The following is a 27,200-nucleotide window of genomic DNA, read 5'->3' on the forward strand; positions in this document are numbered from 1 at the left end:
ACGGGGCTGTTCCTGGGCCCTGTTCCAGAATGAGCAGGAAGCCTCTGGGTGGAAATTTACGTCTCCATATGCACCTCCTCCTGCAGTGCCCTGCTCAGAGCAGCCTCTCACACCCGCTGCCCACCCACCCAGCTTCAAGGGCACCCGTCAAAGGGGTCGGCACCTCCAAACACCACTGTGATCTCCCACTCTGACTGTGGGGTTCCCCGTGCCGGCCCTGGGCCACATGCCTCCTCTGCACTAGTTCATGGCAGACACGCCAGGCCACCCACAGATCGGTCTGTGGGAGTTTGCCAGAAAGAAGAGAGGTCAGACGCCACCCTGAGAGGAAGCCTGGGCTCCGCAGCCCGGTGGGCATGCCTGTAAGTGCCTGATCCTGAGATGCTGTGATGTCAGACAGGGCCCAGGGCCCTTATGGGCTCTGCAGTCACCAGGCTGCAAATTGAACCCAGAAATTTGTGCCCTACAAGGGCCAGTGACCTTGGAGAGATTACAGTCCCTGGTGATCGCAGTGCTCAGTGACAGACAGACAGACAGACAGGTCGCAGAAGGAAGTCATACGCAGACGAGGAACTCAGCTGGGGAGGCCCTGAATCATTGGTCACACAGACACTACACCAGCCTCCGGCCCAGCGCTAATCCCACCTCTGTCTTCCTCAAAAGTCTTCCGTGGCTCCCTCTGTGCACAGGATAAAGGAAGAACCCCTTGGCCCTTTAGAGGTGTCCCACACACCCACTTTCTTCCCAGCCCACCGGGCTTTGAGCTCTTCCCACACTTGTGCCCTGGTCCCACCAAGCTCCCACCCCCCCCTACCTCCTTCAGCAAAGCCTTCTCTGTATGCATGGGCAGCCGAGGCAGCTCAGAAAGGCCAGCAGCAGCCCTGAGGGCACTGAGATGCTGCAGCAGGAAGCAGGACCCGGCCTTGGCCTTGGCAAAGCCAACCCTGCCACCCAGCCCAGGGTATGGCACCAGGTTCATAGAGTCAGAAAGCTTTCTTCTCTCTCTCTCTCTCTCTCTCTCTCTCTCTCTCTCTCTCTCTCTGTCTCCATACATTCCCTCCCCTTTTCTGAGATACAATTGACATATAACATTGTGTAAGTTAAGATGTACATGTGTTGGTTTGATACATTTATATAATTTAATAATTGACACTGTAGCATCAGCTAACATCTCTATCACATCCCATAATTATCATTTCATTTTTGTGATGAGAACATTTAAGATCCAGTCTCTTAGCAACTTTCAAATATATAACACAAAATTGTTCACTATAATTCTATACTGTGCATTGGATCTCCAAAATGTATCCATCTTTTTTAAAAATATTTTTATAGATTTCAGAGAAGAAGGAAGAGAGAGGGAAAAATAGAAACGTCAATGATGAGGGAGAATCATTGATTGGCTGCCTCCTGTAGGGCCCCCAGTGGCAGTCCAAGTACGTGCCTCGGAATCAAACTGTGACCTCCTGGAACTATGACCTCTTGGTTCGTAGCTGGATGCTCAACCACTAAGCCACACTGGCCAGACAAAAACTTACCCACCTGTAACTGCAAGTTTGCACCTTCTGACCGACGTCTCCCCAGTTCCTCCACCATCACCCCCAGCCCCTGGGAACCACCATTCTACTCTGTCTCTGTGAGTTGGGTTTTTTCTACTCCTCAGACCCATGAGAACATACAGTACTTGTCTTCCTCTGTCTGATTTATCTCACTCTGCATAAGGACCTCAAGGTCCAACCATATTGTTGCAGATGGCAACAATATTTCCTTCTTTCTTGTGGATGAATAATTTTGCATTGTGCATGTGTATGCATGCATGTGTGTCTGTGTGTGTGTGTGTGTGTGTGTGTGTGTGTGTGTTCCATATCTTCTTTCTCTATTCATCCACTGTTGGGTACTTGGGTTGTTTTCCTATCTTGGCTAATGTGAATAATGTTCAATGAGCATGAGGGTGCAGGAATCTTTTCAATATCCTGTTTTCATGTCCTTTGGTTATATACCCAGAACATTGCTGGACCATATGGTGGTTTTATTTTTAATTTTTTGGAGGAACCTCCATACTGTTTTCTATCGTGGTTGAGCCAATTTGCATTCCCCCCAGCAGTGCACAAGGGTTCCCTTTTCTCCTCATCCTCACCAACACTCCACAGCTTCCCTAAGGGAGTCTCCAGGCCTCCGTTTGCCCCTCTGCCAAATGGGAATGACATGGATGCCTACCTCACTGAGTTATAAAGGTTCAATGAAACTTACAGAACACTATAAAATGCTTCCGAAAAGCAACGTCTTATTAAATCAAGTCTCTCTAGGTGTGAGCCAGGTGCCCAGGAGCAGATTGCAATGTCACTTACCAGCTGTGTTACACTGAACAAGCCACTTACTCACCCTGGGCCTCCATTCCTCATAAGGAAGATGGAGATGGTAACAGTCAGTACTTCATAAAGTTGGTGAGGGTAAGGGAAGCTAACAACACAAGCCACTTAGATCCGTAAGCACCATGGCAAGTTAACTAAAATTTTTATTTTCATTAGCCCTGGCACTGCGAAGTCCAAAACAGAGCCAAGAACAGTTCTTGGACCGGCCAGGAGGGGGCACCCTTGCTTGTCCATCAGGTGGAATCTGTCCTGTGACCATTTGTAACTAGCTTCCTTTAAACTACACTCAGAACTTTAAAATGTGGCTTTTAGTTCCTTCTCAGGATCAGGGAAGGGTTTGGCCTGTATCCCATGAATCTGCTGTGAAAAAGCAGAATTCATGGAATGCTTTTTCATCTAACTCAGTGAATACAGCAAATTAGGCATAGAAGCCACGCTGGGAACAGTCACGGCAGTGTTTGCCCCAAGCCAGCAAGGTTTGGGCTGTCCTCCTGCCCCGAGGACCCGCTGCAGCCAGCCATGAGGGCTCACACCAAGCCGTCTGCCCCCTCCCACAGCCCTCACTCGCCCAAGGACTCCCACAGGCCTATTCAGCAGGCACTCCAGGGCCACTTTGCACACAGAGCAGTGGGGGCCAGGGGTCTCCTTTCTCCATCTCAAAGGGAGAGTCAGCCTTGTCTCACAGAAATAGCGGAAAGACGACAAAGCATGGAAACACTGAAGACTTTCATGGAAGGTTGGATTTAGATATAAAAAATGGACTGACCACACTTCACCTTCATTAGAATGATATAAAAGCCTAAACGACTGGCCAACCAGCTGACCAGCTGGTAGCTATGATGCACACTGACCACCAGGGGGCAGATACTCAACACAGGAGCAGAAACCACAGGCCTGGAAACATGGAACAGACTAATGAATCTCAGAGGGAAGGAGAGCTGAGGGAGGGTGGGAAGAGATTAACCAAAGATCTTATATGCATACTGGAGGCCCTGTGCACTGATTTGTTCACCAGTGGGGTCTCTCAGCCTGGCCTGTGGGGATTGATCCAAAACCAGCTCTCCGACATCCCCCTTGGCCTGGCTTGCAAGAGGGTGCAAGCCAGGCCAAGGGACCCCAGTGGTACACAAATCTGTGCACTGGGCCTCTAGTGGATAAATATTTTTTGTAAAAAACAGAAAGCAGTAAGCGTTGGCAAGAACATGGAGAAATTGTAACCCTTGTTTGTTGTTAAGAATGTAAAACGGTGCAGCTGCTATGGAAAATAGTATAGCAGTTCCATAAAAAATTAAACATACAGTTACTGTGTAATCCAACAATTCCACTCTGGATATAGACCCCAAAGAACTGAAAGGGGGATTGGAACAAGGATTTGCACACCATGTTCACAGCAATGCTAAAGGCGGGAGCAAAACGTCCGTGGATGGATGAACAGAGAAACACAGGGCAGTCTATACATACAAAGGAGGGTTGTTCATCCTTAAAAGGAAGGGAATTTGACCCATGGATGAGTCGTGAGGAAATTGTTAAGTGAATAAGCCAGACACAACAGGCAGTAAGGTGTGATTCTGCTTATATTCCACTCGTTGTACTTGGAGTAGTTAGTCATCAGCGGAAAGTAGAATGTGGCTGCCGGAGGCTGGGGAGGGGGAGGGGGCAGGGAAGAAGGGGGTTAGTATTTAATGGGGACAGAGTTGAAGTTTGGGAAGATGGAAAAGTTCGGGGAATGGTGTGACGATTGCACAACATGAATGTACCCAGTGCCACAGAACTCTACACTTACAATGGTTAAAATGGCACATTTTGTTGTGTATTTTACCACAAATTTTAAGAATGGACATTCTATAACCACCAGTTTGGCTGAGAATCAAGAGGCCGGAGTGCAACTGCGTGTCACTGTTGGCTGGATGTGTGCCCAGCTGTGGGTCCACCTCGACCTCTCCCCCCTACCCTTCTCTCCCCCCCCCCCTCGCCCCCCATCTCTCATCTGCAGGTGAGAAGGAGAGGTCCCTTTCATTCTGCCCTCTTGTCAGGGATGCGCCCATGCCTGTCCAGCCTGAGGCCACGTCCTCAGACCTGGAACCTTGCTCTCCAGGACTGCCAGCTGGACCCACCTGCTCAGTAAGAAAACCAAAATCTCACAGTGTTTAGGGCCCACCCTCACCCACATCAGACCTGGGAATTCCAGCTGCCTCTAGCCGGGCAGGAGGGCGGTGGAGTGGGAGGGGAGCATTGTGCCTGGTGTGGCTCCTAACACAGTCCCTATATTTCTCTGTTCACCCATCAGGACAAGTTTGCATACTGCTGGATCTTAGCTCCCTTCACCCAAGGGCTGCCCAAACTGCCAGGCTGTCCTGGACTCGGGCCCTCATCTGCCCACGGCTCCTGCTCAGTGCCCCAACACGGAGGCGACACCGAAGTGGGCTTCCTCTCGCCAGAGCCTCTGAGCAGTGACAGAGCTCCACAGACACAGCCAGGCTCATCATTGTGAGAGGGAGGGTTTCCCACACTTTCAATGACACGCTGGGGCAGGGGGTGCATATTTACCCAGCCCAGCTGTACTGAGTGCCTACTGTGTGCCAGCTCTGTGCCGGGCAGGACAAGCTGTGCCTTGCACAACTGCAGGGGCACAGTCACCAGATGACCATCGTAGATTTGTGCAGATGTTGGAACAGTTGTCTGGCAGATGGCTGCTCAGAGTCTTGAGGAATGGGTGTCTTTTTCTTTCCTTTTTTTTTTTTTTAATATATTTTATTGATTTTTTACGGAGAGGAAGATTTTTTACAGAGAGCTAGAAACATCAATGAGAGAGAAACATCGACCAGCTGCCTTTTGCACACCCCCTACTGGGGATGTGCCCGCAACCAATGTACATGCCCTTGACCAGAATCGAACCTGGGACCTTTCAGTCCGCAGACCAATGCTCTATCCACTGAGCCAAACCGGATTCGGCTGAGTGTCTTTTTCTAATTTCACAAAGGCACCATCTCCGCTGGCTGCCAGGCTGGTGCTAGGGGATGCAGATAGAGCAGCCTCTGCCCTCAGAGACCTTTCCATGTAGTAGGGAGACACACCCACAAATGGTGAGTGGAGCTGCAGGGGGGGGGGGGGTGTCCCAGGATGCTGTGGGGCTCCAGGCAGAGAAATCCTCCAGAGAAGGGCCTCTAAGCTGGTGGCTGGTGGACACACAAGATTCCATCAAGAGAGGCTGATCACAGGGTATGCCGGGCACAGGAAGCTCAGGGCCAGAGTCCCAGAGCAAAAGGGAGTTCGGGCATCCCCCTTGGAACAAGTCACGTGGCTAAAAGACAGAGTGCGCAGGGAGGGACAAGAGGTGAGGTTGCTGGGACAGAACAGGCCTTTTAGGAGACCAACCAACCCTGGCTACTGAACCGGAATGCTTTCCCAAGGCTTTGGCAGCCACTACAAAGTTCTCAGTGAGAGAGCACTTGTCCAAGATGGATTTGGTTCCATTGTTGGGAATGAATCCGACAGGGACAAGAAGGAAGAAAACAGCCGAGACTGGTTTGGCTCAATGGGTAGAGCGTCAGCTTGGGGACTGAAGGGTCCTGGGTTCGATTCCGGTCAAGGGCATGTACCTTGGTTGTGGGCATATCCCCAGTAGGGGGTGTGCAAGAGGCAGCTGATTGATGACTCTCATCGATGTTTCTAACTCTCTATCTCTCTCCCTTCCTCTCTGTACAAAATCAATAAAATATTTTTTAAAAAGAGAAGAAGAAGAAGAAGAAGAAGAAGAAGAAGAAGAAGAAGAGAGGAGGAGAGGAGGAGGAGGAGGAGGAGGAGGAGAGAGGAGGAGGAGGAGAGGAGAGGAGGAGAAAGAAAATAGAAATCCAGGCAAAGAACAACAGGGGTCAAAGTTAAGGCAGTCAGGACAATGGGGAGGAGGGGTATAAATTCAAAAAATATTAAGGTGGTTGAATTCTTACAAGCTGGTAGAGACCAGCCTAGCCGCAAGCCTCTTCCTATGGCAGGCAGGTGATAAGGCAGGATGGAAGGACGAGGAGGAGGAGGAGGATTGAGTCTGGACGTGTGGAGGTAGGGGTGCCTGTGAGATCCCAGGAGGAAAGGTCCAGTGGGCACAAGGTCCTGGGAGATCTTTCGTTGCTGCTCTCTCTCTCTCTCTCCAGAGAATTACCCACGGTCCCTGGGCCCTCTCCCAAGCTCTGCCCAGACAGAAAAGGGCCTCAGGCTTTACGGAACCAGATGGTCCAGCTACGACCTCCAGGAAACTGAGTGTTTCAAAGCAGTTTCAGTTTGTAGTAACCCTGTGGGGAAATAGAATGTCCCTGGAAATCAGTGCGTAATCCTCTATGCAGGAAAGGACACCAATAAAGCTTTAGATTGTGTATGAGAGCAGGTGTGTTTAAATTCTGCTCCATTTTCCACTCCATGTGACCCTGGATTGTGACCATGGCAACTTGAATTACCACATCTTTATTTCCTCACCTGTAAATGGAGGCCCATAGGGTTGCTTTGAGAGGTAAATTCGAGTGCATAGAAGGCGCTTGGACAGCTCCTGACACATGTGGAGGTTCATTGTGTGTGATCTGGTGTTGTTGTTGTCGTTGCTGCTGTTGTTGTTGTATTCACTTGTGAGAAGGGAACTAGAATGCCATCTTTAGAAAGGGCCTTTCTGGTCCAGGTACAAAGGGTGAGTGCAGGGAGGACGTGGGGCGGGATGAGAGCTGAGCAGAGTCAAGAGCCTTGTCAGGAAAATGGGAACATTGACATTTTGTGCAAAGAAGAGGTTCCGTGGCCTCTGGGGAAGGGGAGCAGGCAGCGCGGGTGCTGAAGGATGCGCATGCACACAGGCCTCTGGAGGCCCAACCTGCTGGAGCAGCTTCCCTGGGGGAAAAGGTGGTTTGTCACCAAGACAGTGAACCCTGAGAAGTGAGCCTCGGGGAACACCAGCCAGCTCCACCCATGGCTGTGCGGACACCAAGGCTTCTGAGGTCAGCTGCCAACGGTCCTTGTCCTGCCCACAATCCCTGATGGCTCCCACAGTGAGCCGCGTGACCACCAGAAGCAACATCAGCGGTCCCATAAGGCCAGAATCCTCAGAATGACTTGCTTTGGGGCCACATTGAGCCCTTGAGGAATCTTGGATGATCAAGAGGAGAGAGAACCCGCCGAAACCGGTTTGGCTCAGCGGTAGAGAGTCAGTCTGCAGACTGAAAGGTCCCAGGTTCGATTCCAGTCAAGGGCATGTACTTTGGTTGCGGGCACATCCCCGGTAGGGGGTGTGCAAGAGGCAGCTGGTCGATGTTTCTCTCTCATCGACATTTCTAGCTCTCTAGCTCTCTCCCTTCCTCTCTGTGAAAAATCAATAAAATATAAAAAATGAAAAATAGAAAAATAAAAAAGAGGAGAGAGAACCCTAAGCAGGCCACAAACCAGGCATGTGGGGACTCACACTGGCCTTATTCTGAGCTGTAAAACCAAAACCACGTGGCATCAAGTTCAGGGCCAGTTGGAATGGGTTGTGACAAAGGAGAAAGGGCACGATTGCTCATCCCGTCAGTGGGTAGAAAAGACCCTCCTCCTGTGGAATCCTTCAGCTTTCCCTCCAGCCCCAAATTCTGCTCTGCCCCCACCCCATCTGCAGACCACACGGCATCTCCCCAGGCCCCTCGGGTTCGGCCTGTCTCAGCAAATGGTATTTCAGAATCACTGACGTTGAGCTCAGATTCCACAGCACACTCCTTTCTGGGAGGGAAAAGCACGGGAACCCACATCACCGCCTCTGTGCTGGGCCTGGGCATGTCTCCTCACTCGGCTCTGACGATGCCAGCGGGAGTGAGGCAACTGGAGTGCAGCAGTGGGTGAGGAGCCACAGCCAGGCCACACAGTTCCAGGAGGGAGGGAAGGGGTTAACAATACAGTGCGTGGTTTGGTGGTTGAGCATTGACCTATGAACCCGGAGATCATGGTTTGATTCCAGGTTGTGGGCTCAGTCCCCAGTGGGGAACGTGCAGGAGGCAGCTGTTCAATGATTCTCTCTCATCATTGATGTTTCTCTCTCTCTCTTTCCCTCTCCCTTCCTCCCTGAAATCAATAAAAATATGTTTTTTAAAAACACACAATAATACAGGGCCGATTTTTGTAAATAATATCACTAACCAAGTCACCCTGGCTGATCTCTAAATCTCGGGGCAACTAGATGTTACAGAACTCCCCACTCCAGCAAGTTCACAGCTGAGAAATAATTAAATGAATTTCTGCTTCTCAGAAGCCAGAGCCTGCTCTGCTGTTTGAACTGAATAACTAAGTCTGTATTCAAGTGATATGAGAGGGAACAATCCCCTTTTTTTTCTAACTTGAAGAATTTAATTTAAGTTTTTTTAATAAAAAAACTGCTGCTCCCAGTAGATTAATGGCCCACTCTATCTTTCATATTAAATTAATTGAATGACCAGAATGGCTTTGCTGAATTTGAATGGCAGGCTCCAGAATTTAGCTCACCGTTCTTTAAGAAGGCATTAAGTGAGGAATCAAAACCATGGGGCCTGTATTATCATGTCTTTCCTCTGGGTTTGGGAGCTTTTTCCACTTTCTCTTGCCACGCAGCACATTAATTCACAATCAGGCCACGCTCGGCCAGATGATTTCCATTCTCCATCCCAACAAAACAGCAGCCCCGCCCATACACTTTCCATCTCATCGTACAGCTACGAAAAGAGAAACGCTTCACCAGAAACAGCTTAGAAAGCACCTTGGTTTCTTCCCTCTCATTTCACCCTCTCAACAAGACGCAACTCAAAATGACTGCCCCCATTTTACAAATGAGGAGGCTGAGCAACTGAGCAGACACTTGCCCGCAGTCACACCAGCAAGGGCAGAGCTAGGACCGGATTGCCAATGGGGACTGCCAGTCTGGGTCTCCTTCCCCCACCATAGTAGCCTCATAATTGTCCAGGGCTGCCCTGGCCAAGGAGAGACGTTCTTCTGCCTCAGAGACAGCGGCCGGGCACAAGCTGATAATAGCTGGGAGCTTCTTACAGAGTTTGTCCTGTGCTGCTGTCAGACAAAACTGGGATGTTAACTGTCCCGGACTTGTCCTTCGGACCACGTCTTCTCTTGGCCTTGCCCCAGAGTAGCTCACTGGGCCTTTGTTTCTTGGCTGATTTTCCCGCAGCTTCCTTCTTGTTGTCCTTGGGCAGCAAGCAAAACTCAAAAAGCAGCTGTGAGAGGGTGCAGGCTAGGCTGAGGGACCCCACCAGTGCACATCTGAGGCAGGGGAGGGATGCAGGAGGTTGGCCAGCCACGGAGAAACCGCTGGAGGGCTCCAGGGCGTGTCCAGCCCATCTCACTCAGTCCCAATCGGCGGACCCCAGCAGCAAGCTAACTTACCAGCCAGAGCATCTGCCCCCTGGTGGTTAGAGAACATCATAGCGAGCAGTTGAGCGGCCTTAGCATGTCATTAGCATTGATATTATGCTTTGATTGGTTGAATGGACAACCAGATGACCGGACAACCAGACACTTAGCATAGTAGGCCTTTATTATATAGAGGATATCCAAAACAGGCAAACTCATAGGGCAGAAATTAGATTCGTGGTTGATGTGTGGTTTCCCGGGTGTGGCAGGAGGAGTAACAGTGGGCACAGAGTTTCTTTTTGTGGCAATGAGAATGCTCTGGAATTAGATAATGGTGATGATTGCACAACTGTGTAAGTAGACTGTGATCACTGAATTGTATACTTTAAAGGGATTTGTACACTGTTGTGGGAGTTACATTTCAATTTTTTAAAAGTCTGAGTGATGAATCTGACGTATGGTTAAGAAAGGCTGAGGACCAGAGACCTGGAAGTGGACGTCACTTCCCATCTCTGCTCCCCCTGCTGTGGACGTGGTTCAGTGGTCTCTGAAGCGCACCATTGAAGCAGCCTCCCTTCTCATTCCCATGCCCAACCTCAGTCACGTCACTCCCCTTTAGAGGCTTCCCGCTGCGCACCTGTATAACGTGCTTTCCGTTTTCTGTATTTTCACGTTGGACATCTGGGACCTTGGGGCCTAGAGACACCCCTCCCAGCGCCAGCCAGTTCCTAAGGGTTATAAAGCACTGGCTTGCCTTCCCACATGCAAACCAACCCATCCAGAGCCCATGTCCCACCACTTCCTGTAGCTAGTTCTTACACTCTGGGTCACGATCCAGCTGCCCCAATATTACCCAGGGCCAGGTATCAGCCCACTGGAGACAGCTCCTTACCCCAAGCCTGCGGAAGCCATTCACACCAGCCAAGCCTAAGCCTGCTTCCCCTTCCACGGAATCCACACACAGGCTCTTGCCCCCATTCCCCTTCACCCCCTCTGCCTCCTGATTAGCCCTGGGCCTTCCCTGTGTGACCCTGAGTGGTGAGCCCTCTGTTTCTAGGAACCGGAAGTAAAAAGTTCTCCCTGCAAGACAGTCATTTCCGTGTCTGCAGGTCCCACCGACCCTTACTGCAGCAAGCCTGGGTGCACACCCACCACAGCCTCCCCTGACCCCACCTCCCTGTCTATCTACCTTCTCAACACCCATCACTCTCCAAGCTGCACGCCCGCCACAGACAGCGCCCTCTGCCCCAGCACACCACAGCCTTCATGCTGCACCCATGCTGGCTCCCCACCTTAGCTCAGAGCCCTCAGCCGCTGCTCCTTAGCAGGATAGACACCTGGATGGTTCTGGGTAAAGACCTTTGGCTGAGTGAACTGGACTGAGGCTGAGCAGATAAGCAAGTGGGAGGGGAGGGCAGGGAAGGCAGGCGGGTCTGGGCCCTGAGGACCACGCTCTACTCACACTGCTCCTCCCACTCGCGCTCCTCCTTCTCGCTGGCCTGGCTCTGCAGCTGGGCCTGCTTCAGCGTCCAGTACAGCTCCCTGGCCCTCTGCTCCTCCTGGCGGCGGATCTGCTCTTCCCCTCGTTTCCGCTCCTCTTCCTCTTTCCTCTAAAATGGGACAGAATAACGTTAGGTGACAGAGAAGTGCGTCTGTGAGTGTGCAGCAGGGCCACCTGAGCTGGATGGGGTGGGGTGGGGTGGGGTAGGATAGGGCGGGGTGGGGTGGATGGGGTGGGGTGGGATGGGTTGGGCCAGCATGGCCACTCCCGTCCCAGCATCTGCAACTAGAAAGGGCAATCATTACCCTAAGCATGCTGAGGTAAGGTCAAGTGGGTTGAAATATGAGGAACAATTTGTAAACTCCAGCTTTCTGCAAAGATAAGAGGATGCTGGGCCAGCCTGGGCCACACTTACATCTGGTCTTCCTAGAGGCTTCAACTGAGCAGGACATGGTCATGTCTTATCCTGATGTCTCCAAGAGAGAGCTGGTGTGGGGCCCCAAATCTCCCATTTTTGTCCCATTTTTAAGCCCCAAAAAGGTCGTGTGTGTGTGTGTGTGTGTGTGTGTGTGTGTGTGTGTGTTTTCCCCCATCTTTGTCTACATCAAAGTGACATATGTATGTTAGATATTCATCATAAGCCCAACCTTGTTATAAAACACAGCAATTCTCCAAATAACCTCATCCCAACTGACCCCCCTTGTCTGTGTCCTCAGGCCGCCATTTTCAGGTATTTCTCACTGTTCCCGTTTACATTTGTCTGAATAATGCCACCAATTCTTGACTTACTGATTGTAGACATTAATCACTGCCTTTCTGTTTTCGTACGTGAGCAGGTAGCACTTACACTTCCCAAACAGGGACACACCCGTACTTTCCCTCCCTCATCCACACAGTCAGCACCACAGTTTGTGGTTAAAGCAGTAAGCAGTGTAACCATGGCTCACCATAAAGCCAAACAGAGTGAATTTCCACCAATTCTACGAAGTACATTTCTTAACTTTCTAAGCAGGCCTCTGAAATCCCAAACCTCTCTCAGATATTTCTCTGTGTTTAACCAAGTGCTTTTTATTATATCAATTGTTACAGCCGTTATCTTTTTCCAAGGAACACCCCACCCCAGACACCATCTCACCTTCTTCCCTTATTTCACCTGCTTGCTGCCTCGGTCTCCGGTCCATCCCCCACCAGGACCCACCCCTCAGCCTCCCTGAGGTGAAGCCCTTGCTTGTTGTTCTACATTTTCTTTCTTGGCCACTTCCTCGTTTTGCAGCCTCAGAGCTTACAGAGCTTACACAAGTAAGGATTTTCCAAGGGACACTTTCTGAGCCTTGTCTGAAAGCATCTCTATGCTACCCTCACCTATCGCTGCTAATTTCGAGGAGCTCACAGAATGTGATTAATAATTGCTTCCTGCAGAATGTGGAAGCCTGTACCTTCGTGTCTTCTTCCACCCAGCACTGCCACTGGCATTCTCATTCTTCTGCGTAAAGAGTGGTTTTTCCTTTTGTCATGGACGTTCTGAACTTTTTCAATGAGGTGCCTTGGCTTGGACTGTCTTTGGTTGATTTGGTTGGGCATGTGAGATGCTTTCAGCTAGAGCCTCAGGTCCATCCAGCCAAACACATCTTGGTTGAGGGTTTCTTGGACAATTTCTTCTCTCATTTCTGTTTTTGCTTTCTACATCTCCTACTTGTCAAAAACTGGTCTTCTTGACTTGATCCTCTAAGTGCCTTATCATTTCCCTCTTGTTTTCCATCTCTTCCCTGGTTGATTTCACTGACTTTATCTTCCACACCTTCTACTGAATGTTTTATTTCAGCCCCTGCACTTGCAATCCCCAGGGCCTCTTTCTTATTCTTTGAATGTTCTTTTTTGCTTCATCGCACCCGTATTTGTTTCATGAATGCAATAGCCCATTTCTAAGGGTTTTGGCGTATTTCCTTTCCCATCTTCTGACCTACATCTTTTCCTCTGTATTTTCTTTTGGGATCTTTTTTTAAGTTTGTTTTATTTGCTGTCATTCATGCGGGAGGCTCTCCTCAGATGTTTCCTGACCCCATTCAAGAGAGAAAGTAAAGATCTGAATGGGAGACTCTGGAATGCTGGGTGAGGCACCAGCCATCTCACTGAGAAACCTTCCAGCATAAGAATCTAAGGGTCCTGCCCTAACTGGTTTGGCTCAGTGGATAGAGCATTGGCCTACAGACTGAAAGGTCCCAGGTACGATTCCAATCAAGGGCATGTACCTTGGTTGCAGGCACATCTCCAGTAGGGGGTGGGCAAGAGGCAGCTGATCAATGACTCTCTCTCTCTCAGCGATGTTTCTAACACACTCTCTCTCTCCCTTCCTCTCTGTAAAAAAAAAAAAATCAATAAAATATTTAAAAAAAAAAAAAAAAAAAAGAATCTAGGGGTCCTGCCCTATCCGGTTTGGCTTAGTGGATAGAGTGTCAGCCTGCGGACTAAAGGGTCCCAGGTTCGATTCCGGTCAAGGGCATGTATATTTGGTTGCAGGCATATTCCCAGTATGGGGTGTGCAGGAGGCAGCTGATCGATGTTTCTCTCTCATCAATGTCTCTAACTCTCTAACCCTCTTCCTCCTCTATGTAAAATATCAATAAAATATATATAATTTTAAAGAATCTAGGGGTCCTTTCTGAGGTTATTCAGTGTCCATCCCTCTCTTCTACCAGGAGGGAGGTTGTGGGCTGGACAGCGCTAGGACTCAAGCAGACTGAACCTCTTCATGGGAACACCAGGCTTTGAAGTGCCTCTCATGGAAATTTCCCCTCAAGTCTCACCAGGAGTGGCCAGAAAGACTCCTCCAGGGATTGGCAGGAGCAGCAGCTCTACACAGGTAAGGTGGTCCAAGTCCAGCCCACGTCCTGCATGAACCTAGTCCCTGCTTCTCCTCTCAGAGTACTCTTTGACCCTGTCCTCCATGCAGAGGGTTAACTGATGCCCCATGGAGCTGGGACTCATATCAGTGGAGTCATTCAGGGGCCCAGTACTCTGGCCATAGTTCCAGAACGGTGGCCTAGCAAGCAAATGAATCCTATGTAGCTTCTTTATCACAGGATCATATAAGAGGCTGATTTTATGTGGCTCAAATTGCATATATATATCTTTTTACATATATATATATATATGTAAAAAGATGCCACACAAAAAGTATTTGCTGACCTTGTGGACCCTAAGAGCAACCCTGGCTGCAGATCCCACTGTTCAGAGCGCAGACCTTGACTTAATCCTCCTGTTTCCAAGCTGCCCTCCCCTGCACTCTCCACTCGGCCTGACCCGCTGGGCCCCAAACTTTTCCCTTCCAGCTCCCCACCACTTTCTGGTCAGAGGGAGGCTGTAGTCACCCGGAAGGAGCAGTGCGCAGAGAATCAAGACAGGGTGAGTGACAGAGAGGGCAGGCAGCTGCCGTCGGCTGCATGACCAGACGTCCTCTCAGAAGAAGTGATGAGATCTGAGGCCTGACCATTAGCAGCAGGCTGCGAGCGAAGCTCATGGAGGAGAAACCTGGGGCCCAGGGAGCCCAAGTGCAGTGGCCCCAGAACTGCACATGGCTTGGCAGGTTTGAGTGTGTGATTACCTTCTGTGGCTGGAGGGGGAAAAGGCAACATTCTATTCTCGAGGAGTCTGCGATGACATGGGATGTCGAGAGGCCTAGTCAGCAGTGGGATGTGTGAGCCTGGGCTCCAGGGCAGTCTGGGGGGAGACACTGGCTGAGGCCTCTCTGCGGAGGAGGACACCTCTCAGCCACGGACTTACTGTAGCCGCTGAGAGAAAGGGTGAAGGCCAAGAGAAACACCCAAACTGTCCTGGGACACTTCTCCACGTAAACTCGAGAGGAAGAGTTGGAATCAGAAAAGCAGCTTGAGAAGGAGGCCAAGGCGTAAGATAGGAATCCAGAAGGGGCGATGTCTGCAGGCAAAGCCAAGAGAGAAACCATTCTGAGCGAAAGGGAGTAAAGTGAGCTGCAGGCTGCTGAGACATCAAAAAAGATAAGGACGAAGAAGCCACAGGGACGCAGGGACAGGCCACAGGATGATGTGGAGCGTGGGGAGGGCCATCCTAGTGGAGGGGAGGAGCACAGGTGAGCGGCAGAGTGTGGGGGAAGGGGGAGTAACTACAGACAACCTTGACCCTTCCTGCGAAAGGAGCAGAAACAGGAAGGAGCAGCCAGGGGGGGATATTGAAATGGGGTGAGTCAGGGTGAGTTGGTTGGTTTTAAGATGGGAAATACTAGAACAGAGAGTTAATGACTAATGCAAAGTGGGAACCAGAGTCCAACTCCAATGCAGAACACGTCGTTTTACCCCAAAGCATATTCCACCTTCATCGGTCACATGTCTCTATCCAAACTTCCTTTCATAAGAACACTGTGATAATGAATTGGGGCCACTCTAAAGACTTCACTTAATCACCATCCTTTAAAGACCTTATCTTCTAATACGCTTACATTCTGAGATTCTGATATATACTTTAGGAGGACACAATTCAGCCAGTAAGAATGAGACCGTGCCCCGGAGAAAGATCATGACTGGCATATAATGGACAAGTAGCATTTGACCACTCACCACAAATTACAAGGCAGTGTTCCCATTCCCACCAGCTGCTAACGTAAAGCAGCAAGTTAAAGGATAGCACCCACTGCCCCACCTCCAAGCCCCTGGCAACCACTGTTCTACTCCCCGCCTCTGCAAGGCCAATAGATTCAACGTATCAGTGAGGTCATGTGGTATTTGTCTTTTGTGTGTGGCTTATTTCATTTAGCATAAGGTCCTCCAAGTTCATCTGTGTTGTCACAAATGACAGAAGTTCCTTCTTTTTTAAGACCAACTAATATTCCATTGTATGTGTGTTCTGTATCCATCCATCAGTCAACATGTAGGCTGTGCTTGGTAAAAGGGTATAAAGGTTAGGTTATGTCAGATGAATAAATTCTGGAAATCTAATATACAGCCTGGGGACCAGTTAATTCTGTGCTATATACTTGAAGTTTGCTAAGGGAGTAAATCTTAAGTGTTCACCCCACACACACAGAAAAAAAGGTAACAGTTGAGGTGATGGATTTGTTAATTAGCTTGGCTGTGGTCATTTCACAATGTATACACATATCAAAATAATGTACACCTTAAATTTTTTAAAAACATATTTCTATTGATTTCAAAGAGAGAAGGAGAGAGAAATAGAAACACCAATGACGAGAGAGAATCATTGATTGGCTGCCTCCTGCATGCCCCCTTCCTGGGGATCGAGCCCACCATCCAGGCATGTACCCTTGACCGGAATAGAACTTGGGACCCTTCAGTCTGCAGGCTGATGCTCTATCCACTGAGCCAAACCAGCGAAGGCTACACCTTAAATGTTTTAAATTGCCTTCAAAGAGGAAGGGAGAGGGCGAAAGAGATAGAAACAACAATGATGAGGGAGAATCACTGATCGGTTGCCTCCTGCACATCCCAGTGGATCGAGCCCCAAACCGGGCCTATGCTCTGACTGGGAATCAAACCATCACCAACTGGTTCATTGGTCGATGCTCAACCACTGAGCCACATCAGCCAGGCAAATATATACAATTTTTATTTGTCCATTAAACATAAATAAAGTTGGGGGAAATCACCTGAAATAAATGTAAAAACAAAGAAGTGGCAGGGCCAATGTTCCCTCATTCCTCTTCAACTGCGAGCCGGACACCTCAGCACCAGGGCCTGAGCAACCTCCACCTCAAAGGGACATGGCCGGCTCTCTTGCAACAAAAGCCAGCTCCTCATGGCGAGGAGGATGCGGAAGGACGCACTGTGCGGCTGCCCAGGGGAGGCTGCCTCTGCCTTCCGTGGTTTCGCTGACGTGCTCAGCCCTCGCAGGCTGAATTGCTGAACACGCTCATCCTTGTGCTGCAATCAGAGCCCTCGGCCCCTGTGCTCACCCAAGAGAAGTCCCTCTTACGTTTCCCAGCTAAAGGCCGATGCAGCCACAAGGCAGGTAGGCAAACACCCCCGCTTCTACGGTAGGAACCGCCTGCCTTTTTCTGGCAAAGAAAGGCCCTCTGAGCGGTCCAGCTTACTCAACCCCCTTCTCCTGATAACCCATCGGTAACAGACACCGCAGGAGCCCACAGAGGCGGCCCGCCTGGCCCCAGTGGAAAATATCCCTGAGACAGATGCTTCTTCTGGAAGGCACGGCGGGTTTTGTGGTCAGCCTGGCCCCGGCAAAGCCACTGTGCTTTGTGAGGTGATGCACCCCGCAGGGCAGGGCCGAGCCTGTGTCCTTCACTCCCCCAGAGCAGGTTCCCAGCTCAGGGCCCAGCAGCCAGTCGGTGCTCCCCAAACACTCCCCGGAGGAGGGGATGAATTAATGAACAGCGAGGATAAGATCGAGCTTGCGATGATCGGTGATGGGGAAAGGGTAAACCACATCACGTCGTCTGGTTGATGCCAGCCTTGTCCAAGAGATACTCAGGTAAAGGCTACAATTTTCAAGAGAAAACCGAAAGGCGGGAAGTTTTCCAACCACTTGTGGTTCCGTTGGGAGAGAGGCAGGGATAGTCTCTATAGCTGTAGAGCAGTGTTTCCTAAAGTGCGGCCCGCGTACGGGAAGGGTTTGGTGGGGGTACGCGTTGCAACGGAGTTTGGTGGGGATATGCACTGCACCGTGCTTAGCTGCACCTAATTCTACGTTCTCATGAGTACGGGGGGTACTCAGCATTATAAAAATTATAGAAGGGGTACACATATGTCAAAAGTTTGGGAAACACTGCTGTAGAGGATTTCACTGCGTGGCCAAAATGAACCCCAACCTTCAAGGAGAGAGCGAAAAAGAGAGAGAGATGGCTTTGATAGAAAATGCAGGAAAATTAAAGGACAATGTAACTGTCAGCTGTGTCTGCTGTTGTGGGGGGGGGGGGGGGAGGAGAGAGGGGAAGTGGGGTCCTTGCTGTCCGTGTTCTGTGGTCTGAAGCAGAGGAAGAAGCACCCAAAAGCAATCTCATGAGTCAAGAAAGCAGGAAAATGAAATGCAAATCTATCTGGCCTCCTGACCCCCTTTTTCTAAAGGAATGCCGTTCTATGCATGTAAATTGCATTGAAACGGCACCAGCCACAACAGAATGGTTTTTAAAAACAGGTTTCCAGCTGTCTGTGTGTTCTGTTTTGAAGTTCTGTCTTTATCCCTACACAAGATTCTGGGATCTCTCTCCCTCTCTCTCTCTCTCTCTCTCTCTCTCTCTCTCTCTCTCACACACACACACACACACACACACACACACTCTCTCTCTCTCTCTCTCTCTCTCTCTCTCTCTCTCTCTCTCTCTCTCTCACACACACACACACACTCTCTCTCTCTCTCTCTCTCTAAAAGGAATTTTCCCTGGTATTTTCCTGGGACCAGGAGAATATGCAGAACCTGGCTTCCTCCTCAGCACAGGCTGCCCAGCCAGCCTCCCTCCCCCACCAGTTCCTCATGCAGCTCTCTCTGCTCCTGCACCCCCCACCGCTCCCTCTCTGGGGTGAAGCCTCAGCTCACCCAGTCAAGCACGCCCTCTTTCCTCCATGTCTGCTTCTCCTTCCAGCTCCAAGGCTGACAGTGGGCCTGCACCCGTCCCGCAGCCTGGAGCTCAGACACTTGTGCTCTCTGAGTTCCCTCATCCCCCCACCTACGTGATGCCAAGCCCATGGACTACACCACCTCCGTGGCTCTATGTTCCTCCCCTTCTACCTCTCCCCACAGTCACAGACCCGCCATTTCCCACCTGACCTCCTGCTGGCCTGTCCTTCCCCCAAAACTCCCATCACTTGAATCACACCATCGCCAACAGCAGGCCTCACAGAACATGATCTGACCATGTGCTTCTTTGTGCTGAGATCCTCACTCTTGGCTTCACACACGCAGACAGTCCATCCTTAACGCAGTGTCCATGGGCTCCACAGCCACCTCTGGGGTGATGTCTGCCTCCAGCATCATGGGCTCCTTTCTCTCCCCCAGCGCAGCATCCATTGCTCCACTGATCTCCTGCCACCCCTGTCTGCGCTGTGCCCTGTGCCCAGGCCCCAAAGGTGCTGCTTGGCCTCCACTGTGGTCCCCAGGGGGTGGCTGGGGCTCAACTTGCTCACAGAGTGGTCCCTCTCTCCCGGGCACCCTGTAAGCCTTTTGAGAGCAGGGAGTCAATTACTCTACCTTCACCCAAAACACCTGCACTCAGATCCTCAGAAAAGAAAAGGAAGTAACTGAATGCTGTTGGTGCGCTGCTGCATGCTAAACTCACGCCGTCGGCGTCTTGGAGTTGAAAGACACAAGCAAAAGGACCTAAGCCCATCTCTAAGCTGATGCATAAACTCCTCTTGCAAAGCTATCTCAGGTATGTGTGCCGATTAACAAACCACCAGAAAATTGAGTGCTTTAGAGCAACATCCATGTTCCTTGTGTGTGAGTCTGTGGTTAATAATTCGAGCAGAGCCTGGCTGGGGGCCCTCCGCTCCACACGGCAGGGGTCCAGAGCCCAGAAGACTCCCTCCCCTGGCTGCTGTTTCTGGGCCAACAGCCTGTGATCGCAGGCTGAGGGGCTTCTCGCAGGCACCTTGCAAAGTGACCTTTGCCAAAGGGGCAGGAGTAGAAGCCGCAGATCCCTTATCGCCTCAAAAGCCACAGGGTCACGTTCACAGGTCCAAGTGCATGCTGCAGGTCCACGCTGCCACTGGGCACCAGAGGAGAGAGACCCCAAAGGAGCACCGCAAAGAACTGGCCGCCAGCACTTTTAATCTGCCGCAAACCCTTTTCAGCGCTGTCAGCGATGCTTTACCGTTTCCTGTGATGAAGAGCTCATGGCGACACGGGGAACCATCACAGACAGGCTGGCAGCAGTATCCCGGCTCCAGAACCTGATCCGTGAGCGGATATTGCTGACGCCCTGCCTGGTCAGCCCCCCACCTTCGCCCCCCCCCCTCCTCAACCCCTGCCTTGCAGATGCTGCCCACATTTCTGAGGCCCCTCAACACACAGACCTGCCAATCAGGATTACTGTGTGTATCAAAGTCTGAGCAGTCAACCTTAGCAAATTAATTGTTAAAACAAAAAGGACTGTAACACAGACACCCACACCTGAAGCCTACATGTTCATATTGACCAACGCCTACCCAATATTTTAATAAGCACATACATAAACCAATAAATGGCAAACGAACACAGAACGGCCATAACCTTCTGCGGAAACAATACCAAACGCCCATATTTGGGTCCCTCCGTGAACCTGAGGGGGGCCTGACTTCACTAAACCCTCTGTGAACCCTAACACAGAGCGACCCACAATGTATCACCCCTCAGCACGGAGGTTCTGAAGGAGACCACCCATCACAAACATCCCTGTGGAAACTCAGTCCCTCTGGGACCTCCTGTACCCTGGCCCCCGCCTCTGAGGCTCAGCCCTCCTCTGGGAGGGGGGCAGAGGTTGGAACGGGTCAGAGATACATAGAAAGTACTGGTTTTCTTCCCCAGCAGCCTTAAATAATCATATGCAATATAAATTATGGACTGTTCCACTATGGACTGGGTTGTAGATGCTATTATGGAACTATTTTTCATTTCAACAGGAGTGATAATGATCTGGGTGGCTGTGCAGGGAAGGTCCTTACCTGGGCCATGCCCGCGGGAGGATGAAGGGTTTGACCAGGAGTAAGCAAACTAAGGCTCCCAGGCCGAGTCTGGATTCAATCTGTTGTTTAAAAGGAAGTCTTATTGGACCAGCCACCCGCTTTGTTTACATGGTGTCTTCTGTGCCTCGGTGGCCTGGTCTGGTCGTGATGACACAGACAATATGGCTCACAAACCCAAAATTTACCACCTGCCTCTTCATAGAAAATAGATTGCTCACACCTGAGTGAGACTATGATGTCTGCAACTTCTCTTCTAATTGTTCATCCAAACAACAGCAACAAAAAACTGCACATATGTGTGTGTGTGTGTGTGTGTGTCTATTTATAGACATGCAGGGTGTCCGCCAAAAATGCATACACACTTGAACAGCTTGTAGCTCCATTTTGAAAATGAAATGTATTTTAATAAACCCTACCTTTGTAATTATTCAAAATGTGTGTATACATTTTGGGGACATTCTATATATGTATGTACATATACTCTTGAATGATGTGGGGGTTTTGTCTTGGCAAAAATGTAACTATTTAATAGCCTACTGCTAACTGGAAGCCTAACACAAACAGTCAATTAACACAGATATTAATGTATTATATACTATATTCTTATAATAAAGTCAGTTACAGAAAAGCAAATGTTATTTCAAAAAATCCTAAGGAAGAGAAAATACATTTACAGTATTTATTGAAAAAAAATGCACATATACGTGGACCCATACAGCAGTTCAAACCTATGTTGCTCAAGGGTCACGTGTGTGTGTGTGTGTGTGTGTGTGTGTGTGGAGAGAGAGAGATGCAAATGTGGCAAAGATTAGTAATGGCGAATTTAAGTAAAGAATATGAGTATTCATTTTATTTTTCTTTTAACCTTCTGCAAGTTTGAAACTATTTTTCATAAAATGTTTTGAGAGTAAATATTACTTCACCTAAAAGCTCAAGAGAATCTCCTAAAAAATGTAATTCAATGGAAAATTAAGTAAGCAGATCAATAACAATATAAATCTATAACTAGCAATTACAATGGGTTTTAAGGTAATGAGAACAATCTCATATATGATAGCAAAAAAAAAAAAATTTAAACCTAAGGTTTAATTAAAAAATAATTGTGGAGTACTTAAATAATTCAATAAATTTCACCAAACTCCAAAAACTAGAAGCACAGATGTGAATATGAAGTACATAAGCATACTGTGAACATTATTAACACCTGCAAATAAAAAACAAACAAAAAATTTTATCAAAGACCCGCAGAAACCGGTTTGGCTCAGTGGATAGAGTGTTGGCCTGCGGACTGAAAGGTCCCAGGTTCGATTCCGATCAAGGGCATGTACATTGGTTGCGGGCACATCCCCAGTGGGGGTATGCAGGAGGCAGCTGGTAGATGTATCTCTCTCATCGACGTTTCTAACTCTCTGTCCCTCTCAATCCCTCTCTGTGTAAAAATCAATAAAAAAATTTTTTTTAATTTATCAAAGACCAAAAGAAGCTTTGAGTAACAGGAAGAATATGCCACATCCCTAAACAACAAGAGTCAATGACTTAATATTGTGAAAATGTCCATCCTCCACAAATACAGCTCTAAGGTTGATGCAATTCCAATGAAAATCATCATGTGGTTTTTGTTGTTGGAGAGAGAAGAATAATGACAAAATCACTCCAATGTATTGCTAGTAGAAAAATGGGTACGATTAGCCAAGGTCATTTTGCAAATGAAGAATAATAAAAGTTTCTCACCATAGTGATGTTAAGGTTTATTTTAAACTACAATAATTAAGTAAATCTGGCTCAGGAATAATCAAAGAAGACCAATCAGTGAAGAGATATATAAGAAGTAAGAATCAAGGTAGCAAGTCCATGAGAGAAGAGGGCATCATACAGGGCTGGGACAATGGCTCACCACGTGGGAGAAAATGAAGTTAAAGCCCTATATCGAACCACATTCCAAGTGAAGGAAAATTAAGTGCAAAGAAACAAATTCATGAGAGTGATAGAAAACAATGTATATCAATATTTTAGAAGCTTGTGGTGGCACCGATCTTTCAAAGCATAAAACAAATAGTAAAAAGAAAAAGATGGATATAGTTAGCTAGTAAAAATTTCAATCTTCTGTACATCTAAGAGGACTACAATCAAATTTAAGAAAAAAACAACACAGCACTAAGGAAATTATCAGCCACATAAATAAATGATCTGGAGGGGGCAATGTCCTCACTATAGAATCATTATGAGGAAAAGTAGGTTTTTTGTTTGTTTTTTAATTACATTAACCTACACTTCACAAAATAGTATAATTGTTGGGATTCAGAATGATTATTATTTCTTTTTTTCTTTTTTTTCTCATATGCATTTTCTGAGTTTTTTACTGTCCCAAAAATGTATAATTCCTGTAGAAAAAAAAAAAAATCTTCAGGCTACCTAAGCTTCTTACAGAGGACTATAAAGCTCCTCTATCAGCTTCAAGCTCTCCCAGAAATATACCTTTTTCGTTTCCTTGAATCCTCCAAAACCTGGGTGATGCTATTACTTAATATTACAAACCAGGGAGTGAAGGCTCAGAGGGGTTCAGCAAGCTTCCCCAGGTCACCCAGCAGTGAGCAGTAGAGTTAGAACTGCGTCCCAGGTTGACCCGACCACAAACTTGGCTCTTTCCCGGCCTCATTTCAGAAATCTTAGTTTGGGAGGCAGGAGGCCTGAGGCCTGATCCTCGCTCAGTCCTTAACGACACTTGGCTTTGGCAAGCCTCTTCCCTGTTGACCCTCAGTTTCCTCCACGGTACAATGCGAAGTGGGTTGGCCCAACTGGCACGTCAAGTTCCTTTCTTCTCAGAGACAGGACAGATTTCTGTTTTCATAAAGCAGATGCGGCCAGTGGCCAAGGACTGACCTAAACCAGGGACCAGTGGCCTGGGGGCTAAAGCAGGTGGCCACACACAGATGCCCCACGCATGAGCTCACCTTGAATTCCTCATGAATGCGCTCCTCCAGGACCTTGGCAGCCTTGCGATCCTCCATCTCCACTTTCCACTTCTCCGCCATGATCCGGGCTTTCTCGTTGGCCAGAGCATCCCGGAACTTCTTGGTGATCTCTGCCTCCTTCTGTCTCCTTCCAAGAGAACATCAGAAGGTATAAGTGCATGTGGGAAACGGAAGGTCTACATAGCAATGTTAGAAGCAGAAATAGGATAGTGGGACTAACTATAGTTATAAGAAATATTAACCATGTTCTGTTAGCTGTGATGGTTTGTTCTTATTAAAGAAAGTCCATTCTAACCTGGCTAGGAGTTGTACGCCCTGGGACATGGGAGTTAACATCCAAATTCAGTCCATTCTCCTCCTTCCAGAACTGCCTACCATCATGGGAAGATGAACAAGGTTGCTGCTGAAACAATCTGGTCCCGGAGGCGCCCACCTTTTGCTCTACCAGCCCACATTGCCTATAGCCCTTATACCCATTCTTATTCCTTGTGCCTACTTCCCCACGCCTGTAATTCCCTTTTCCCACTTTCCCACATGATCTTGGTCTCTCTACCCAATATAAGCAGCTGGCTTATGGGAGGGGGTGGGTAGAGCAGATTTTTGTGGATAACCTGCTGCTCTCCCATACTGCCAGCTCTACTGGAAAAAACACTCGTGTATGATTCAACCCTGTCTCTGCTTAATTGGCTCAATAGTGACAGGCAGCCCAGACCCAATAGTTGTCTGGTTTCAACAACAGAAATAAGAACTACAGACAGTTATTTCTTGTCCTGTCAGGATGACCAATGTCTAAGGTCAACAAAACTCAATGTTGGCAAAGGTGGGGAGAAGTAGGCATTCTCCTGTATAGTCAGCAGAGTTGTTCCAGAAGCCAGGGAATAAAAGACTCCAAAGCTCATCTCTCTCCACCAGAGGATTTCAGAGCATAAAGAATGGCTAACAACCTAAATGTCCACCAGCAGGACCAGTAAGCTGGTCTTCTCATGTAATGAGAACACTATACAGTAATCTTAAGTAATGCTGTGACTCTATATTAATTAATTTATCCCTATGTGAATAAAGCCATTTACACAGCATATACAAACAGCCCCCAACTTATGGTGGTGTGATAATGTGTGGGGTTTGTTTGTGTGTGTTTTTTGTGTGTGTGTGTGTGTGTGTGTGTGTGTTTTGTTTTACAATGGTGTCAAAGCAATCCACATTCAGTAGAAACTGTACCTTGAATTTTGAATTTTGCTCTTTTCCTGGACTGCTGATTTGCTATAAGATACTCTCTGGAGAGCCACAGCTCTCAGATCACAAGGGTCAACAACCACACTGGTGTATTCATTGTGTTGGATGACTTTGCCAACTGTGGGCCAATGTAAGTGTCCTGAGCACGTTTAAGGTGGGCTAAGCTAAGTTGTGATGCTCGGTACATTAAGGTGCAGCAAATGCATTTTCAACTTACGATAGTTTCCATTCACGATGGGTACGACAGGACAAAACCCCACTGTAAGTCAAGAGCATCTGTTGCTTAAATGCTCACTGTGGTTATCTTAGGTGGCAGATGTTGGGTTGTTGTTAACAATTTTACAGTTAAAACACTGTCACTATGCCGGACCGGGGTAGGTCAGCAGTTGAGCGACCCACAAACAAAGAGACCGCAGGTTCGATTCAATGGTCAGGGCACATGCCCGGGTTGTGGGCTCGATTCCCGGTGGAGGAGGTTCAGGAGGCAGCCGATCAATGACGTTTTTCTCTCAATCAATGTTTTTGTCTTTCGATCCCTCTCCCTTCCTCTCTCTTTAAAAAAAAAAAATTAAAAATCATATTTTAAAAAATAATAAACTAAAGATGAGGAAACTGAAGCATAAAAAGGTTAAAAACAATGTTACTAAAAATTGGGTGGCAGGATGAGGGGAGGGGATGTCGGCATCCATGCTTGGCGAAAAGATGTTAAAAGTTGTTTATAAAAGAATTCTGATTCCAAATCTCACTCAAATGTTCATGAAAGATAAACCAGCAAGTAAATAACAAAAGTGAACCCAATCTGCTTACTGTCCCAGGAACCACTCAGTGAAAGAAAAAGCCATATCCAATAGAAACAGTGTTGTTACACCCATACCACAGATGTGAAAACTGAGGCCCCAAATAGCTCACTTTCTAATCAGTGGAGCCAGGCTTTGAATCCATGCAGTTTGTCTGAAGCAATACTTTGATGTTTGGTCACCTAACAGCCAGCCACCTGCCTGGCACCTCCACCCTCTGACCCATAACCACTTGTCCTTATCTGGGACCCACCCTAAGGCCCTCAGTTCAAGTCCACATGACACCCATTGGCACCTCTCACCAGAGCTCCTCGGCCTCCCGCTGTGCCTGCAGCCACGCCTTCTCTGCAATCAGCTCCTCAGAGATCTCCTCATAGGGCTTGTCGCCAGGGCCTTCTCCCATGATCCAGACCCAGACCTCGCCATCTTCCCCCAGCAGCCACTGGATGTGCTTGTCACTCGCTGCTTCACAACAGGAGGAGGAACAAGAAAGGAGGAAGAACGGGTCTGAGTTCTAAGTAGTAAGAAATGGCCTCGTTTGGCCGATGGTACACAACCACTCTACAGTACTGTCATCATCAAAGAGGATTCCAGAGAGACATGGGCCTGAGTGCAGGTCCATGGCCCTCTCTCCCTCCCACTCCCTCTGGGGAGCAGCACAGCAGCCAAGTCAGCCTGCTGAAACAGGTGTCCAAGTCTGGGACTGTGTCTGAGGCTGAGCACCCTGACATCTTCAGCAGAGAGAACATCAACGACAGCACAGCACCCTGAAGGAAGTGCCTGTGCTACCTGTGGACCAAGGCAGTTAGGGGCCATGAGCCCTCTCCTGTGTCCTCTCCCCTAAACCCCTCTACTTCCGCCCCCCACCACCCCCCCCATCAGCACCCCTCCTGTCCACTGGCTGAAATAAGGAATTGGAGATGGTGGTGTTGCAAGGTGAAGCAGCTAAGCCTTGAATCTCCCTGACCCACATCCACCAGTAACATGAGCAAGAACAAAACCTATGTGTCATCAAGCTGCTGAGATTTTTCACTTTTCCTACTGCAACAGATCCTATTGATTACCGTGACTAAAATGTAAATCTATCCCAAAACCTGGGACAGAAACAAAAACTACGGGTCACTACCTAAGCAGGTGGATGTCCGGTGATGGTCAGCAGGCTAAATGGCTGGTGATCCATTATGCAGGAGTAAAACACTGGGTGAAATTGTTGGGCATTGTAATGGAAAAGGCAGGCCTTGTCCACATTCTGTCTCTTGTCCAGGATGGTGGACCTGCCTCTGAACAGGTCACTCTGAGGGAAGAGACTGGAGAATAGGAAATCCTCG

The 27,200-nt window shown here is 48.7% G+C and overlaps 1 protein-coding gene across 1 annotated transcript in view; it reads right to left on the reverse strand.

Moving 5' to 3' along the window:
• The window catches only part of SH2D4B (SH2 domain containing 4B), a 72,453-nt gene that overhangs the window by 29,257 nt on the left and 15,996 nt on the right, over window positions 1–27,200 (reverse strand). The window contains 3 exon segments of the mRNA XM_036438049.2: window positions 11,173–11,320; window positions 23,822–23,969; window positions 26,175–26,334. Coding sequence (XP_036293942.1) covers window positions 11,173–11,320; window positions 23,822–23,969; window positions 26,175–26,334 — 456 coding nt within the window.

Source organism: Pipistrellus kuhlii, unplaced genomic scaffold (genome assembly GCF_014108245.1).
Source record: "Pipistrellus kuhlii isolate mPipKuh1 unplaced genomic scaffold, mPipKuh1.p scaffold_m20_p_15, whole genome shotgun sequence".
In the NCBI taxonomy this organism is placed as follows: Eukaryota; Metazoa; Chordata; class Mammalia; order Chiroptera; family Vespertilionidae; genus Pipistrellus; species Pipistrellus kuhlii.